Genomic DNA, 15,482 nt, shown 5'->3' with positions numbered 1-15,482 from the left:
CAGAAAAACTTGCAAGAAAATCTTGGGAGAAGTAAAATAACAGGTTTCTACTAAACAGGACCAATGAGGCACTGTTCTAAGATGTAGCACTGGTGAAGTCTCACACACATTTCTGATATTTTCCTGACATTCATTTTCTTAAAATAGAAAAATCAACGCAGCTTGCTTAAACACAGGAAGTCATCATGACAACCCAGCTCAGAATTAGAGTATTTTAAACATAGACTATTCAACAAGCACAGATTGTATACTATTATGTTCCAGATATAGCTTAGTGTTCAACAAAACTACTGAAAATGAGAATTTGAATACGTATAAAGATCTGAGTAGTGATGGTGCAGTTTTCCTCTCATTTTATGCATTTTTGTTTAAAACAAAACTATCACAGATCGGTGACAAACTCAGGGATAATAATTACCAGGTTTTCTCTTCAGCATGTGTTCTGCCTCTATTGCGGTAATTTCAGAAACTGTGGTGAAAACATGAGCACAATGGACGGAAGCGCGCTCCATGCAATACCGGTGATAAATCTGCCTTTCCCCAGCCTCTTTGTCTATGTTAAACTGTGAAAACAAAACAAACACACACACGTAGACATGTGCTTACACCAATTCTTCTACATAGGCAAAGCAAAATCACATATTTCTCACACTGTTTTTCCTTACGGCTATGTGGAATTTTATGACCACAAAAAAGAAGTGACAAATTTTTATTAAACCCATCACTGAAACACAAAGCTACTTATGCTTACAAAGAGTGCTCTTTACTTTAAGCTGGGGAGATATGCAATCATATTTAAAGACAGTGGGATATGAATACTGACCTTTTATTGAAAGGATAAAGTTATAATATTGATATATAACTATATATTATGATTTTGTTCCTTAAAAACAACTAATAAAACCTGATGAATATTATTAGCTGTTTTTATTAATTGCTATATACTATGTTCTTAAGTATTTTGAAGTGAGATATTTGATGTGTTTGAAATATTCGCTATGCCTCTGTAATATTTTCTCTTTCACAAACATCAAAGCCTGCTCTTCTCCAGGAAACACGGTGGTTGAGCTTATCACAGATCACTGGTTTGCCCTTATTAGTCTACTATTAGGAAATCTCCCTGACCTCTTGACCTTTCTGAATTCCTTGGTGACTTTATTTTGAATATACATCTTATGTTTACAATTTGACCTTCAGGTTCAATTGACCTTTTTATAGGCAAGCTCTCCTTAGGACCACTCACTGTTTTGCAAATGTTAAGTTTTGTCCCAAAGAACTTTCCTGCATTCAAAATGCCTCTGAGATGGTGGTATAACTTTCTGCTCTCATTCTCTGAGTAGTATTAATCATGTATTACAAATAGGCACAAAAATACACTCAGAAAAGTATGCAGTCTATTGCATAGACTCCTAGAATTTTTTTAAACGGGAGGGGGGTCAATTTTTCAACTTCCTAATGTTCCCGATAGTGACACAAAACTCTAAAATGCTAAATTGACTTGACTGGCAATATAGACACCACGTCTGCAAAACTCCTGACTGTATGTTACTCAAATGCTTGACCATGATTTTTTTATTTTAACTTTTTTACATTCTTTCCTTATTTATTTTTAAAATTTGTTTGATTTTAATTGGAGGATAATTGCTTTACAGTGTTATATTGGTCGCTTGACCACTACTACTGACAGGATAATATGAAAAACATAGTTACATTAATCTAAACTGATGAAAACTGGAAGAAAGAAGTCAAAACTTTAGGTCATAGAATAGGGCAGTCTTCTAAGATAAGCAAACCCAGCTGTTTGATCACCAGGGATCTACATTTCTGTTTTTGGTAACTGTCTTAACTGGACTCCCCACAAAACTCCACCTATAACTCACTGCAGAGTTACAGCAGAAATCTGACCTTCGTTCACTTGGAGGATGGAGGAAGTGAGGCTCATAGTACAAGCAGATGCCTAGCGTCCCTGTGGGGTACCTGCCACTCAAAGCTGCGTGAGGATCCCGGGGTCCTCACAGCATTTCCCAAGCAGCCCAACCTCAGGGCCACAGTGGCTGATGTCTTCCAGGCCCCTTTGGATCTTGGGTCTGTTACTTCAAAGTGGACAGACATCTGGCCTGTCCCCGCTACACTCTGATGCACTCTGAACAAAGTTAAATTTTATGAGCTCTCAGTCCCCTCAGGGGAAGCTGCGTCATGAATATTGATTGGTCAAAAGGGCATTTCTGGCATCTGGATGACAGATGAAAGGTGAAGATCAATACTTCCCATCCTTCAGCTTCAAGAGTCGGAAAGAAAGGTGGCGAGGGTGGAAGAGCTAATTACCTTATCAAGGTGGTTGTAGAAATCGATGTTAGCTGCACAGAGATACCGCCCAAGCAGTGTGGCGTGGGTGGTAAAGACTGTAGCAATGGGCAGTTTCCGAGCTCGAGAAAGGATCAGTCCAATCCCAGCTTGCCATTCATGGAACTGGACAATGACATGTCTCCCATCAGCATGGTCCGTCACCTAGGTCAGAAAAGAAGCTTGTAGAAAAGTTCAGGATGAAGTTTGATCTTGCTCATGGTCCACAGAATAAGGAAAGTTGTTATGCTTGTAAATTTTAGCACAATTAAAAGGAATCTAAATATAAACCATGCAGATTTAGCAACTATAAGGGTTTTCTAGAATTTAGCTTCCTGTTCATAAAGCCCATATGTTTATGGCTTAATCCTCTTTTTCAGTATGGATCAGATTTATTTTTGCATTCACAGAGGGGACTCCTAGAATAAATTTATAGTAGGTGCTCAATAAATATTCATTGAATGAATGAATGATTAATAGCAATAAAATTTTTGAAGTTTCACTGAGCAGCTGAATCAATTGGGACAAGCCACTTACAATCTTCTTTTTTAAATTAAAAGTAATGACTTCGAAGCTTCAGAAGATGGCGGAGGAGTAGGACAGAGAGAACACTTTCTCCCCCACAAATTCATCAAAAGAGCATTTAAACGTCGAGTAAATTCCACAAAACAACTTCTGAATGCCGGCAGAGGACATCAGGCACCCAGAAAAGCAATCCAACTCTTCGAAAGGAGGTAGGAAAAAATATAAAAGACAAAAAAAGAGACAAAAGAGGGAGGGACGGAGCTCCGTCCCGGGAAGGGAGTCTTAAAAAGAGAGAAGTTTCCAAACACCAGGAAACCTTCTCACTGCCGAATCTGTGCCGAGCTTTGGAAGCACAGAGGGCAACATAACAGGAAGAAAAAATAAATAAACAATTAAAACTCGAAGATTGCGAGTCCTACAGTAACTCCCCCAGTGGAGAAGCAGCGCAGACGCCTGCAGGCGCCATTAACAAGCGGGGGCTGGGCAGGGAGGCGCAGCGCGGGCTGCATCGCTTAGAGTAAGAATCTGGCCTGAATACCCTGAGCACTATCTGAGCGAAATAATTTGGGTTAACAAACCAGACTGTGGGATATCTACTACGCGAAAAGCCAGCCCCAACCTAAGACCGCCAGGCCCGCGCACGGAACAAAGAATTGAACAGAGATAGCCGGCTGCAGACCTTCCCCCTCCGGTGATAGGCAGCCAGAGCCGGAAGGGGGCAATCGCAGCCCCAGAGAGACATTATCTATAAAACTGTAAGCAGGCTTCTTTGCTAACTAAAACTTCTTGGGGGTCTGGACGGTTAACATCTGCTTAAGAAGGTGCGCCGGTTTTGCGCCCAGATAACCGAGTGGCGGGGAGGCGATAAGTCGCAGCATTGGCGCTCGCCAAACACCTCATCACTTGAGCTGCTCGGACCTGGAAAGAGCACAATACTCAGGCCCAACTGAGTCTGCGCCTCTGAGGACTATCCGAGTGCCTGAACCTGAGCGGCTTGGACCTGGGAGGTACATGCAACCCAGGGCCAGCCTCGGATTGTTCCCGGCGGAACAACCTAGAGCCCGAGCAGTGTGGGCAGGGAGGCTACACGCGCAGTGAGCGGGGGCAGACCCAGTGTGGCTGAGGCACTGCGAGCGCATGCCAGTGTTATTTGCTTGCAGCATCCCTCCCTCCCTCCCCACAGCGCGACTGAACAAAGAGAAGAAATACAGTTCCACCCATCAGAACACTGACACAAGCTTCCCTAACCAGGAAACCTTGACAAGCCACCTGTACAAACCCACACACAGTGAGGAATAGCCACAATAAAGAGAACTCCACAAACTGCCAGAATACAGAAAGGACACCCCATACTCAGCAATTTAAACAAGATGAAGAGACAGAGGAATAGCCAGCAGATAAAGGAACAGGATAAATGCCCACCAAACCAAACAAAAGAGGAAGAGATAGGGAATCTACCTGATAAAGAATTCCGAATAATGATAGTGAAATTGATCCAAAATCTAGAAATTAAAATGGAATCACAGATAAATAGCTTGGAGACAAGGATTGAGAAGATGCAAGAAAGGTTTAACAAGGACCTAGAAGAAATAAAAAAGAGTCAATATACAATGAATAATGCAATAAATGAAATTAAAAACACTCTGGAGGCAACAAATAGTAGAATAACAGAGGCAGAAGATAGGATTAGTGAATTAGAAGATAGAATGGTAGAAATAAATGAATCAGAGAGAATAAAAGAAAAACGAATTAAAAGAAATGAGGACAATCTCAGAGACCTCCAGGACAATATTAAACGCTACAACATTCGAATCATAGGGGTTCCAGAAGAAGAAGACAAAAAGAAAGACCATGAGAAAATACTTGAGGAGATAATAGTTGAAAACTTCCCTAAACTGGGGAAGGAAATAATCACCCAAGTCCAAGAAACCCAGAGAATCCCAAACAGGATAAACCCAAGGCGAAACACCCCAAGACACATATTACTCAAATTAACAAAGATCAAACACAAAGAACAAATATTAAAAGCAGCAAGGGAAAAACAACAAATAACACACAAGGGAATTCCCATAAGGATAACAGCTGATCTTTCAATAGAAACTCTTCAAGCCAGGAGGGAATGGCAAGACATACTTAAAATGATGAAAGAAAATAACCTACAGCCCAGATTATTGTACCCAGCAAGGATTTCATTCAAGTATGAAGGACAAATCAAAAGCTTCTCAGATAAGCAAAAGCTGAGAGAATTCTGCACCACCAAACCAGCTCTACAACAAATACTAAAGGATATTCTCTAGACAGGAAACACAAAAATGGTGTATAAATTCGAACCCCAAACAATAAAGTAAATGGCAACGGGATCATACTTATCAGTAATTACCTTAAACGTAAATGGGTTGAATGCCCCAACCAAAAGACAAAGACTGGCTGAATGGATACAAAAACAAGACCCCTACATATGTTGTCTACAGGAGACCCACCTCAAAACAGGGGACACATACAGACTGAAAGTGAAGGGTTGGAAAAAGATTTTCCATGCAAATAGGGACCAAAAGAAAGCAGGAGTAGCAATACTCATATCAGATAAAATAGACTTTAAAACAAAGGCTGTGAAAAGAGACAAAGAAGGTCACTACATAATGATCAAAGGATCAATCCAAGAAGAAGATATAACAATTATAAATATATATGCACCCAACACGGGAGCATCGCAGTATGTAAGACAAATGCTAACAAGTATGAAAGGAGAAATTAACAATAACACAATAATAGTGGGAGACTTTAATACCCCACTCACACCTATGGATAGATCAACTAAACAGAAAATTAATAAGGAAACACAAACTTTAAACGATACAATAGACCAGTTAGACCTAATTGATATCTATAGGACATTTCATCCCAAAACAATGAATTTCACCTTTTTCTCAAGCGCACATGGAACCTTCTCCAGGATAGATCACATCCTGGGCCATAAAGCTAGCCTTGGTAAATTCAAAAAAATAGAAATCATTCCAAGCATCTTTTCTGACCACAATGCAGTAAGATTAGATCTCAATTACAGGAGAAAAACTATTAAAAATTCCAACATATGGAGGCTGAACAACACGCTGCTGAATAACCAACAAATCACAGAAGAAATCAAAAAAGAAATCAAAATTTGCATAGAAACGAATGAAAATGAAAACACAACAACCCAAAACCTGTGGGACACAGTAAAAGCAGTCCTAAGGGGAAAGTTCATAGCAATACAGGCACACCTCAAGAAACAAGAAAAAAGTCAAATAAATAACCTAACTCTACACCTCAAACAACTAGAAAAGGAAGAAATGAAGAACCCCAGGGATAGTAGAAGGAAAGAAATCTTAAAAATTAGAGCAGAAATAAATGCAAAAGAAACAAAAGAGACCATAGCAAAAATCAACAAAGCCAAAAGCTGGTTCTTTGAAAGGATAAATAAAATTGACAAACCATTAGCCAGACTCATCAAGAAACAAAGGGAGAAAAATCAAATCAATAAAATTAGAAATGACAGTGGAGAGATCACAACAGACAATATAGAAATACAAAGGATCATAAGAGACTATTATCAACAATTATATGCCAATAAAATGGACAACGAGGAAGAAATGGACAAATTCTTAGAAAAGTACAACTTTCCAAAACTCGACCAGGAAGAAATAGAAAACCTTAACAGACCCATCACAAGCATGGAAATTGAAACTGTAATCAAAAATCTTCCAGCAAACAAAAGCCCAGGTCCAGACGGCTTCACAGCTGAATTCTACCAAAAATTTAGAGAAGAGCTAACACCTATCCTGCTCAAACTCTTCCAGAAAATTGCAGAGGAAGGTAAACTTCCAAACTCATTCTATGAGGCCACCATCACCCTAATACCAAAACCTGACAAAGATGCCACAAAAAAAGAAAACTATAGGCCAATATCACTGATGAACATAGATGCAAAAATCCTAAACAAAATTCTAGCAATCAGAATCCAACAACACATTAAAAAGATCATACACCATGACCAAGTGGGCTTTATCCCAGGGATGCAAGGATTCTTCAATATCCGCAAATCAATCAATGTAATACACCACATTAACAAATTGAAAAACAAAAACCATATGATTATCTCAATAGATGCAGAGAAAGCCTTTGACAAAATTCAACACCCATTTATGATAAAAACTCTCCAGAAAGCAGGAATAGAAGGAACATACCTCAACATAATAAAAGCTATATATGACAAACCCACAGCAAACATTATCCTCAATGGTGAAAAATTGAAAGCATTTCCTCTAAAGTCAGGAACAAGACAAGGGTGCCCACTTTCACCATTACTATTCAACATAGTTTTGGAAGTTTTGGCTACAGCAATCAGAGCAGAAAAAGAAATAAAAGGAATCCAAATTGGAAAAGAAGAAGTAAAACTCTCACTATTTGCAGATGACATGATCCTCTACATAGAAAACCCTAAAGACTCCACCAGAAAATTACTAGAACTAATCAATGATTATAGTAAAGTTGCAGGATATAAAATCAACACACAGAAATCCCTTGCATTCCTATACACTAATAATGAGAAAACAGAAAGAGAAATTAAGGAAACAATTCCATTCACCATTGCAACGAAGAGAATAAAATACTTAGGAATATATCTACCTAAAGAAACTAAAGACCTATATATAGAAAACTATAAAACACTGGTGAAAGAAATCAAAGAGGACACTAATAGATGGAGAAATATACCATGTTCATGGATTGGAAGAATCAATATAGTGAAAATGAGTATACTACCCAAAGCAATTTATAGATTCAATGCAATCCCTATCAAGCTACCAACAGTATTCTTCACAGAGCTAGAACAAATAATTTCACAATTTGTATGGAAATACAAAAAACCTCGAATAGCCAAAGCGATCTTGAGAAAGAAAAATGGAACTGGAGGAATCAACCTACCTGACTTCAGGCTCTACTACAAAGCCACAGTTATCAAGACAGTATGGTACTGGCACAAAGACAGAAATATAGATCAATGGAACAAAATAGAAAGCCCAGAGATAAATCCACGCACATATGGACACCTTATCTTTGACAAAGGAGGCAAGAATATACAGTGGATTAAAGACAATCTCTTTAACAAGTGGTGCTGGGAAATCTGGTCAACCACTTGTAAAAGAATGAAACTAGAACACTTTCTAACACCATATACAAAAATAAACTCAAAATGGATTAAAGATCTCAACATAAGACCAGAAACTATAAAACTCCTAGAGGAGAACATAGGCAAAACACTCTCTGACATACATCACAGCAGGATCCTCTATGACCCACCTCCCAGAATATTGGAAATAAAAGCAAAAATAAACAAATGGGACCTAATTAAACTTAAAAGCTTCTGCATATCAAAGGAAACTATTAGCAAGGTGAAAAGACAGCCTTCAGAATGGGAGAAAATAATAGCAAATGAAGCAACCGACAAACAACTAATCTCAAAAATACACAAGCAACTCCTACAGCTCAATTCCAGAAAAATAAATGACCCAATCAAAAAATGGGCCAAAGATCTAAATAGACATTTCTCCAAAGAAGACATACAGATGGCTAACAAACACTTGAAAAGATGTTCAACATCACTCTTTATCAGAGAAATGCAAATCAAAACCACTATGAGGTACCATTTCACACCAGTCAGAATGGCTGTGATCCAAAAGTCTACAAATAATAAATGCTGGAGAGGGTGTGGAGAAAAGGGAACCCTCTTACACTGTTGGTGGGAATGCAAATTAGTACAGCCACTATGGAGAAGAGTGTGGAGATTCCTTAAAAAACTGGAAATAGAACTGCCTTATGATCCAGCAATCCCACTGCTGGGCATACACACTGAGGAAACCAGAAGGGAAAGAGACACGTGTACCCCAATGTTCATCGCAGCACTGTTTATAATAGCCAGGACATGGAAGCAACCTAGATGTCCATCAGCACATGAATGGATAAGAAAGCTGTGGTACATATACACAATGGAGTATTACTCAGCCATTAAAAAGAATACATTTGAATCAGTTCTAATGAGGTGGATGAAACTGGAGACTATTATACAGAGTGAAGTAAGCCAGAAGGAAAAACATAAATACAGTATACTAATGCATGTATATGGAATTTAGAAAGATGGTAACGATAACCCTGTGTACGAGACAGCAAAAGAGACACTGATGTATAGAACAGTCTTATGGACTCTGTGGGAGAGGGTGGGAAGATTTGGGAGAATGTCATTGAAACATGTGAAATGTCATGTATGAAACGAGATGCCAGTCCAGGTTCAGTGCACGATGCTGGATGCTTGGGGCTGGTGCGCTGGGAAGGCCCAGGGGGATGGTATGGGGAGGTTGGGAGGGAGGAGGGTTCAGGATGGGGAGCATGTGATTTTTTTTTAAATATTTAATAAACAAAAAAGAAAAAGAAATAAAAAAAAAAAAAAACAGAAAAAAAAGAAAAAAAAAAAGAAAAAAAAAAAAAAAAAAGTAATGACTTCATGTTTTAAGTCAGTCTTACTTGGATTTTCTGCTACTTAGAGCCAAAAACATTTTTGCTGATATATTATTATTATATACATCAATATTTTATATTATAATAATATTATTTTATATTATTAATATTATTTTTAATATATCTTATTTTGTATATTATTAAGAATATGGGACTGGGGGAAGAAGAGATTTGCTTAGAATCAAATAGAAATTTAGTAACACACTGAGGACCCAGATCTAATTCCAGGTCTAACACTAGGCAAGGCACCAATTTCTTAGCCTTAAAGTTACTTTGTTTCACTAAAAATAGAGCTATCATAGGATCCAGCAATCCCACTCCTGGGCATACGTCTGGTAAAGATGAAAACTCTAATTTGGAAGGATACACACACCCCAGTGTTCATAGCAGCACTATTTACAATACCCAAGACCCGGAAGCAACCTAAATGTCCATCAGCCAATGAATGGATAAAGACATGGCATACATATACAATGGAATATTACTCAGTCATAAAAAGAATGAAATACTGTCATTTGAAACAACATAGATGCAGTAGAGATTACCATACTAAGTGAAGTAAATCAGACAGGTATCATTTATAAGGGAAATTTAAATATCATACACAAATGAATTCATTTACAAAATGGAAACAGACTCACATAGAAACAAGCTTAGAGATACCAAAAGGTAAACAGTGGTGGGTAGGGATAAATTAGGAGTATGGGATTAAAAGATACACAGTGCTATATATAAAATAGATAAGCAGTAAAGACTCACAAACTGTATTTTATATCTTGCAATAACCTACACACCCTTTATGGCTGTTGGTTTCGTCAGAAAGAAGTTATACTGGTAAAGGGGACACACAGCCAATATACAGCTCTGTGATTTGTTCTTAGAACACAGTCCCACTTTGCCAGAGATGCTCTTAATTTTTTGATTTTTAAGCAAGGCATAATCATCTTGAGGTAATGCAAGGAATGTGAAGAAATCCTACTGCCATGCTTTCAGGAATTGAGAACAGACTTGGCTCATTTAACAAAGACTGATTTCCAAGGCTCTTATTGTTTTACAGCTACAAAATATTTCACTGCTGTGGACTTCTTAGCAACTGCTGAGATCACTTCACCCTTTAGTAAATGATTGAAAGATCTAAGAGCCACTGCAGTCACACAAGCACTCATGCATGAACAAAACCAAATATTTCAAGCCATTTTCTACTCCCCTGATGCTGGAACGCATGTACTTAGTCCATGATGTACAGTATTTTTTCTTGCATATATACTGAATATTACCTAAGTAGCAGGAAATATAATTGGGTGTTTTACCCACATCGTTCTAGTTAAACCTGACATGAGGTAAATATTAATAAGCATGATTATCAACATGTTTCAAAGAATGGTATTCAGTTACAGGGCTTCCCTGGTGGCTCAGACTGTAAATAATCTGCCTGCAGTGTGTGAGACCTGGGTTCGATCGATCCCTGGGTTGGGAAGATCCCCTGGAGGAGGGCATGGCAACCCACTCCAGTATTCTTGCCTGGAGAATCCCCATTTAGTTACAAGAAGGCATTTTCTCAGATTCCTTTGATATGTCAATAAAACAATTAATAATGGTACCATCTCAAAACTAGCTTAAAAACTAGAGGATCATTGCTGGGTACAGCAATATGCTTCTCTTCTATCATGGGACTCTACAGTAAACAGTACCTCTTTCAAGAACCAGGCAGTTAATGACCCAAAGATCAGCATATCATTGGCTTCCTGGTCGTGATAAGGAATGCCAACGCTGCATGCTTCCCAGAGGTCTCCTTTCCACTTGTCCAGGTTCCAAGCTGAATAGCCAATGTCAAAGAGAACCACATAAGGACTCCCTTCTATCAGCCATCTTCCAAAGTGCACCTGCCATAGAAAGGACATACAGCCATGGAGTAACACTAGGCAATGCAGGGGAGGAAAATGTGTTTGTACTTAGAAGCTGTACTTGATAGAGACTGTACTTAGAACTCCGGAGATTACACAAGCCATATAGGAAACAATAGTGGTAACACGGAGCATCTCATGTTTGAGCCTGAAGAGGAAATGGGCCGGCACCCATTCATCTAGAATTTCCAAGTTCTTGCTTTTCATTAAATTTAGTCATTCAAAAATGAAGTATGTAGATCATATGATCTTTGTTCTTCTGTCTATCATTACCTTCCCATGACCTTGAGCTCATGGTTTTAGGTTGTTTCTCTAGACAAAGCTATATGATTTCTCCTATTCCTCCTATCAAAAAAAAAAAAAAAAAGTGATGATAAGTGTTTCCCAATATGGTTACTGCAAGAAGTCTTAACTAAATATATTGACCAAGACATATTTTGGGGGGGTTCCCAGGTAGTGCTAGTGGTACAGAACCTACCTGCCAATGCAGGAGACATAAAATGCCGGTTCAGTCCCTGGATCAGGAAGATTCTCTGGAGGAGGGCATAGCAACCCACTTGAGTATTCTTAACTGGAGAATCCCACGGACAGAGGAGCCTAGAGGGCTATGGTCCATATGGTTGCACAGTCGGACACATCTGAAGTGACTTCACGCACACAGGCAAGACACATTTTCTCTTTAAGATAACTACTCTATTATATTCCTCAAATTGATTATTTTATTCCAAAATATTTTACTTTGTGGATGTTTTAATGTAGTAGCTGTTTCAAATTTTTCCAATTAAAAACTATATAGTCATTTGTATGTTTAAATTTTAACTTTCCTTTTGGTATCTACTTTTCTATAGTAATTTATTCATGTTTTTTACTTTATGTTTCTTCTCCTATTATGTGCAAGGCAATTCCATAAATTACTTTAAACCCTTTTTGAAGTTGGCAGAACCTAGGAGTCTCTCTCATTGGGTATCTAGTCCTCTCTAGTAAACTGAATTTACGTTGCCAGCATTGACGTTATGACTCCTCCCAAAGCTGAATTTTCCAGAGTGTGAAAGCCCATTTGATCACCATTCCCTTACTTGGGACTCAGGAATTCATGGTGATTTCTTTCTCCTGTCCATGCCTTGGTCAACATTGAAAGATCCTCATTACTTGTCAGCTGCATCCATTGCAATTCAGTATTTATCATGGCATAATTTCCTTTTCAGAATTAGTTTTCCTGAGCTCCGAACAACCTTTCAATAGATTCTTTTGGGACATTCATTGATTTATACATTCATTTAACAAATAGCTACTGGCTGCCTGATATATGGCATATGATGTAGTGAGCTAAGAGCACAGAGAAGTGTTGAAACTACAGAAAATATAAGCTAGCTTGTCTTGACTTCCAATGCATTCTTGCTCATGACAAGAAACATCTTTACATCAGAGATCCACTTGGAATCTTGAGTGCAGTCAGTTTCATCATGACTTTCATCTCTTTCTTCTTTCACAAGAGCTTCAAATGTGAGGGGCTTCCCTCATAGCTCAGTTGGTAAAGAATCTGCCTGCATTGCAGGAGACCCTGGTTTGATTCCTGGGTTGGGAAGGTCCTCTGCAGAAGGGATAGGCTACCCACCCCAGTATTCTTGGACTTCCCTTGTGGCTCAGCTGGTAAAGAATCCTCCTGCAATGTGGGAGACCTGGGATTGATCCCTGGGTTGGGAAGATCCCCTGGAGAAGGGAAAGGCTACCCATTGCAGTATTCTGGCCTGGAGAACTCCATGGACTGTATAGTCCATGGGGTCGCAAAGAGTCAGACATGACTGAGAGGCTTTCACTTTCACACTTTCAAATGTGAACCCCTTTTAACATCTCACTCATTTCATCCCAAAAGTATAACCTGCAACCTTCGCTATTCTAATTCTCCACACCATTCTCAATGTGATATGCTTCCAAAGTACCCTCTGGGACTTCAACTTCCCTTTTAAACTAAATGTTCTACACCCTAAACCTCCTAGACACCAACACTCCATCGACATCTCAATGAAAACTCATTTTTCCACTCTTAGAAACTATATTCCTCAGGTGAATGTGAAGGAAAGTTAAGATTTTTTAACATCATACTGAAACTTTTAAAACCTTATTGTTTCTTTGCATATAAAGACATCTCTGAAATTTACATTTTCCAAACATGTTACCTTTCCCTGTTCTATGAATCTCCTGGGTACTTTTCTACCTTATTCTGGGAAATTTTAAAATCAGGATTGTATCCTACACACTTACCTCATAGCTATTTGACCTTACTGACTTTAAAGAACTTTATGTCCACTGCATGTCAGCCACCCAAGCTCTAGGCTGCAGTCTTATCCTTGTCAATAGCCAAACTGTTACTCCTCTGAAATGTTTATCCTTCAACACAACTTCCATAACTTCTCTCACTGAGTTTTTCCCAGAGTATGTATTCTTTCATTTTCCTCTTCAGCATCTCCAGTTTCTAAGACCCTCCTTCTTGTCCTACATTATCACCATTTTTTTCCTTTCATCGCTTCCTTTCCCGTCCATTTCGGACCCAACCATCCAGCAACTCAACCATTAATTCAGTCAATTGCACATTTACCTCCAAGACTTATGCGACCTTGCCCTGTTGCACACCTGCTGAAATTTAACGACACTGAATCTCCAACTATTTAACTTCTAACACTTTCATTCAGGCTGCTGACTGCAGTAAAGCCCCTCTACATATGAACCTTCAAGTTGCAAACTTTCAAAGATGCAAACGTGCATTCACATGTCCAGTCACATAAATTAGTTCACACGTGTGGCATACATTGCCACGTGTGCCTCCTCTACAAGTGGTCATGCTTTTGTGTACTTTACTGTATAGTACTGTATAGAATACAGTAGTCTAGTACTTTATTTCAGGCCCCAGACCCTGTGCCATCAACATCAGGTACGCATGAAATTGCAGCTCACCTTCTATCTCCTATTGCTGATGATCCTTCAGCTCTACCATCTCCCACTTCCCTCCTCCAGTCAGTAAATCTTCTTGTCTCTTCACCTGATGCCAGCCCTTGAATGTTAGCTGTAGGACCGTACTACTTTTCAAGGCACTGGACTGTAAGGTTAAAAATGTTTTACTTTTTGTGTTCAATTTTCACGTATTGTTTGTGTGAAAAGTATCATAAACCTATTACAAGACAGTGCTATATAGCCAATTGTGTTAGTTGGGTACCTAGGCTAACTTTGGTGAACAAACAATTGAACTTGAGAATGTGCTCTCAAAACAGAACTCATTCATGTGTAGGAGACTGCTGGAGAAAGTCACAGTTGTGTATATTTGTGCCATTAAAAAGCCATGACTATACCTTAAGGAGGGGCTTCTCTGGTGGCTCAGTCGGTAAAGAATCTGCCTACAATGCAGGAGGCCTGGGTTCAAGCCCTGAGTCAGGAAGATCCCCTGGAAATGGCAACCCACTCCAGTATTCTTGCCTGGAGAATTCCATGGACAGAGGAGCCTGGTGGGCTACAGTCCATGAGGTCACAAAGAGTCAGACATGACTAATCCACTAACACACACATATACCTTAACGATGTCCGGAAATTCTTTTCCCTATTCCTTAAACACTTTTCCAGAATTTCTTTCTTCACACTCTCTTATATTAATACTTGCCTTCTAACTCTCAGAAGTTTGTCTTGAGCACTTAAGATCACTGAAAACACAGAGTGAGATGATCTTGAATTCCTCAGTAACTCATTTCTGTTTGCATTTATCCTTTGTTTCCAGTTTGAGCAAAAGGAATGAAGAACAATCCTTTCAGCAGGGCTTTGGATCTCATTTCTTCTCCTGTTCTCAGTGACCTTACTCTCTTTCATCATCTATTCCTTCTAAACTTTCAGTTTCTCTCTGTCCTCTGGATGCTTCTTTTTGGAATATAAATATGCTCACTCATATTTAAGAAAACACGAATTCTCAGAGCCATATCACTTGAAATGACTTTTATCCTTCCTCTTCATAGAAAAACCTCCCAGCCACATTTCTGTATCCTCTATCTCACTACTCATTCATTCCTCAAGCTACTGCAATCTGCTTTAACCCTACTTTCTCCTCTGAAGTTGTCATTAGCAAGATGACCACAAATGACCTGAGTATTACTCTACCCAACTGACCTGGGTTCAATCCTT

General features: G+C 38.9%; 1 protein-coding gene across 5 annotated transcripts in view; it reads right to left on the bottom strand.

Moving 5' to 3' along the window:
• The window catches only part of GYS2 (glycogen synthase 2), a 62,196-nt gene that overhangs the window by 34,192 nt on the left and 12,522 nt on the right, over positions 1-15,482 (bottom strand). For all 5 annotated transcript variants that reach the window (XR_015164198.1, XR_015164199.1, XM_086401811.1 and 2 more), the window contains exons 3-5: positions 11,109-11,300; positions 2,326-2,508; positions 419-563 (exon numbers count right to left, since the gene is read on the bottom strand). Coding sequence is in view for 3 of the 5 variants with exons in the window: in XM_086401811.1 (XP_086257937.1) it covers positions 419-563; positions 2,326-2,508; positions 11,109-11,300 (520 nt within the window). In the remaining 2 variants the exon portion in view is untranslated. The remainder of the gene's footprint in view (positions 1-418; positions 564-2,325; positions 2,509-11,108; positions 11,301-15,482) is intronic.

This window comes from Bos grunniens, chromosome 5 (genome assembly GCF_055505025.1).
Source record: "Bos grunniens cultivar Pamir isolate PY7600 chromosome 5, Bosgru_T2T1.0, whole genome shotgun sequence".
In the NCBI taxonomy this organism is placed as follows: Eukaryota; Metazoa; Chordata; class Mammalia; order Artiodactyla; family Bovidae; genus Bos; species Bos grunniens.
The sequence above is the reverse complement of the archived record's forward strand: the minus strand, read 5'-3'. Positions and strand labels throughout refer to the sequence as shown.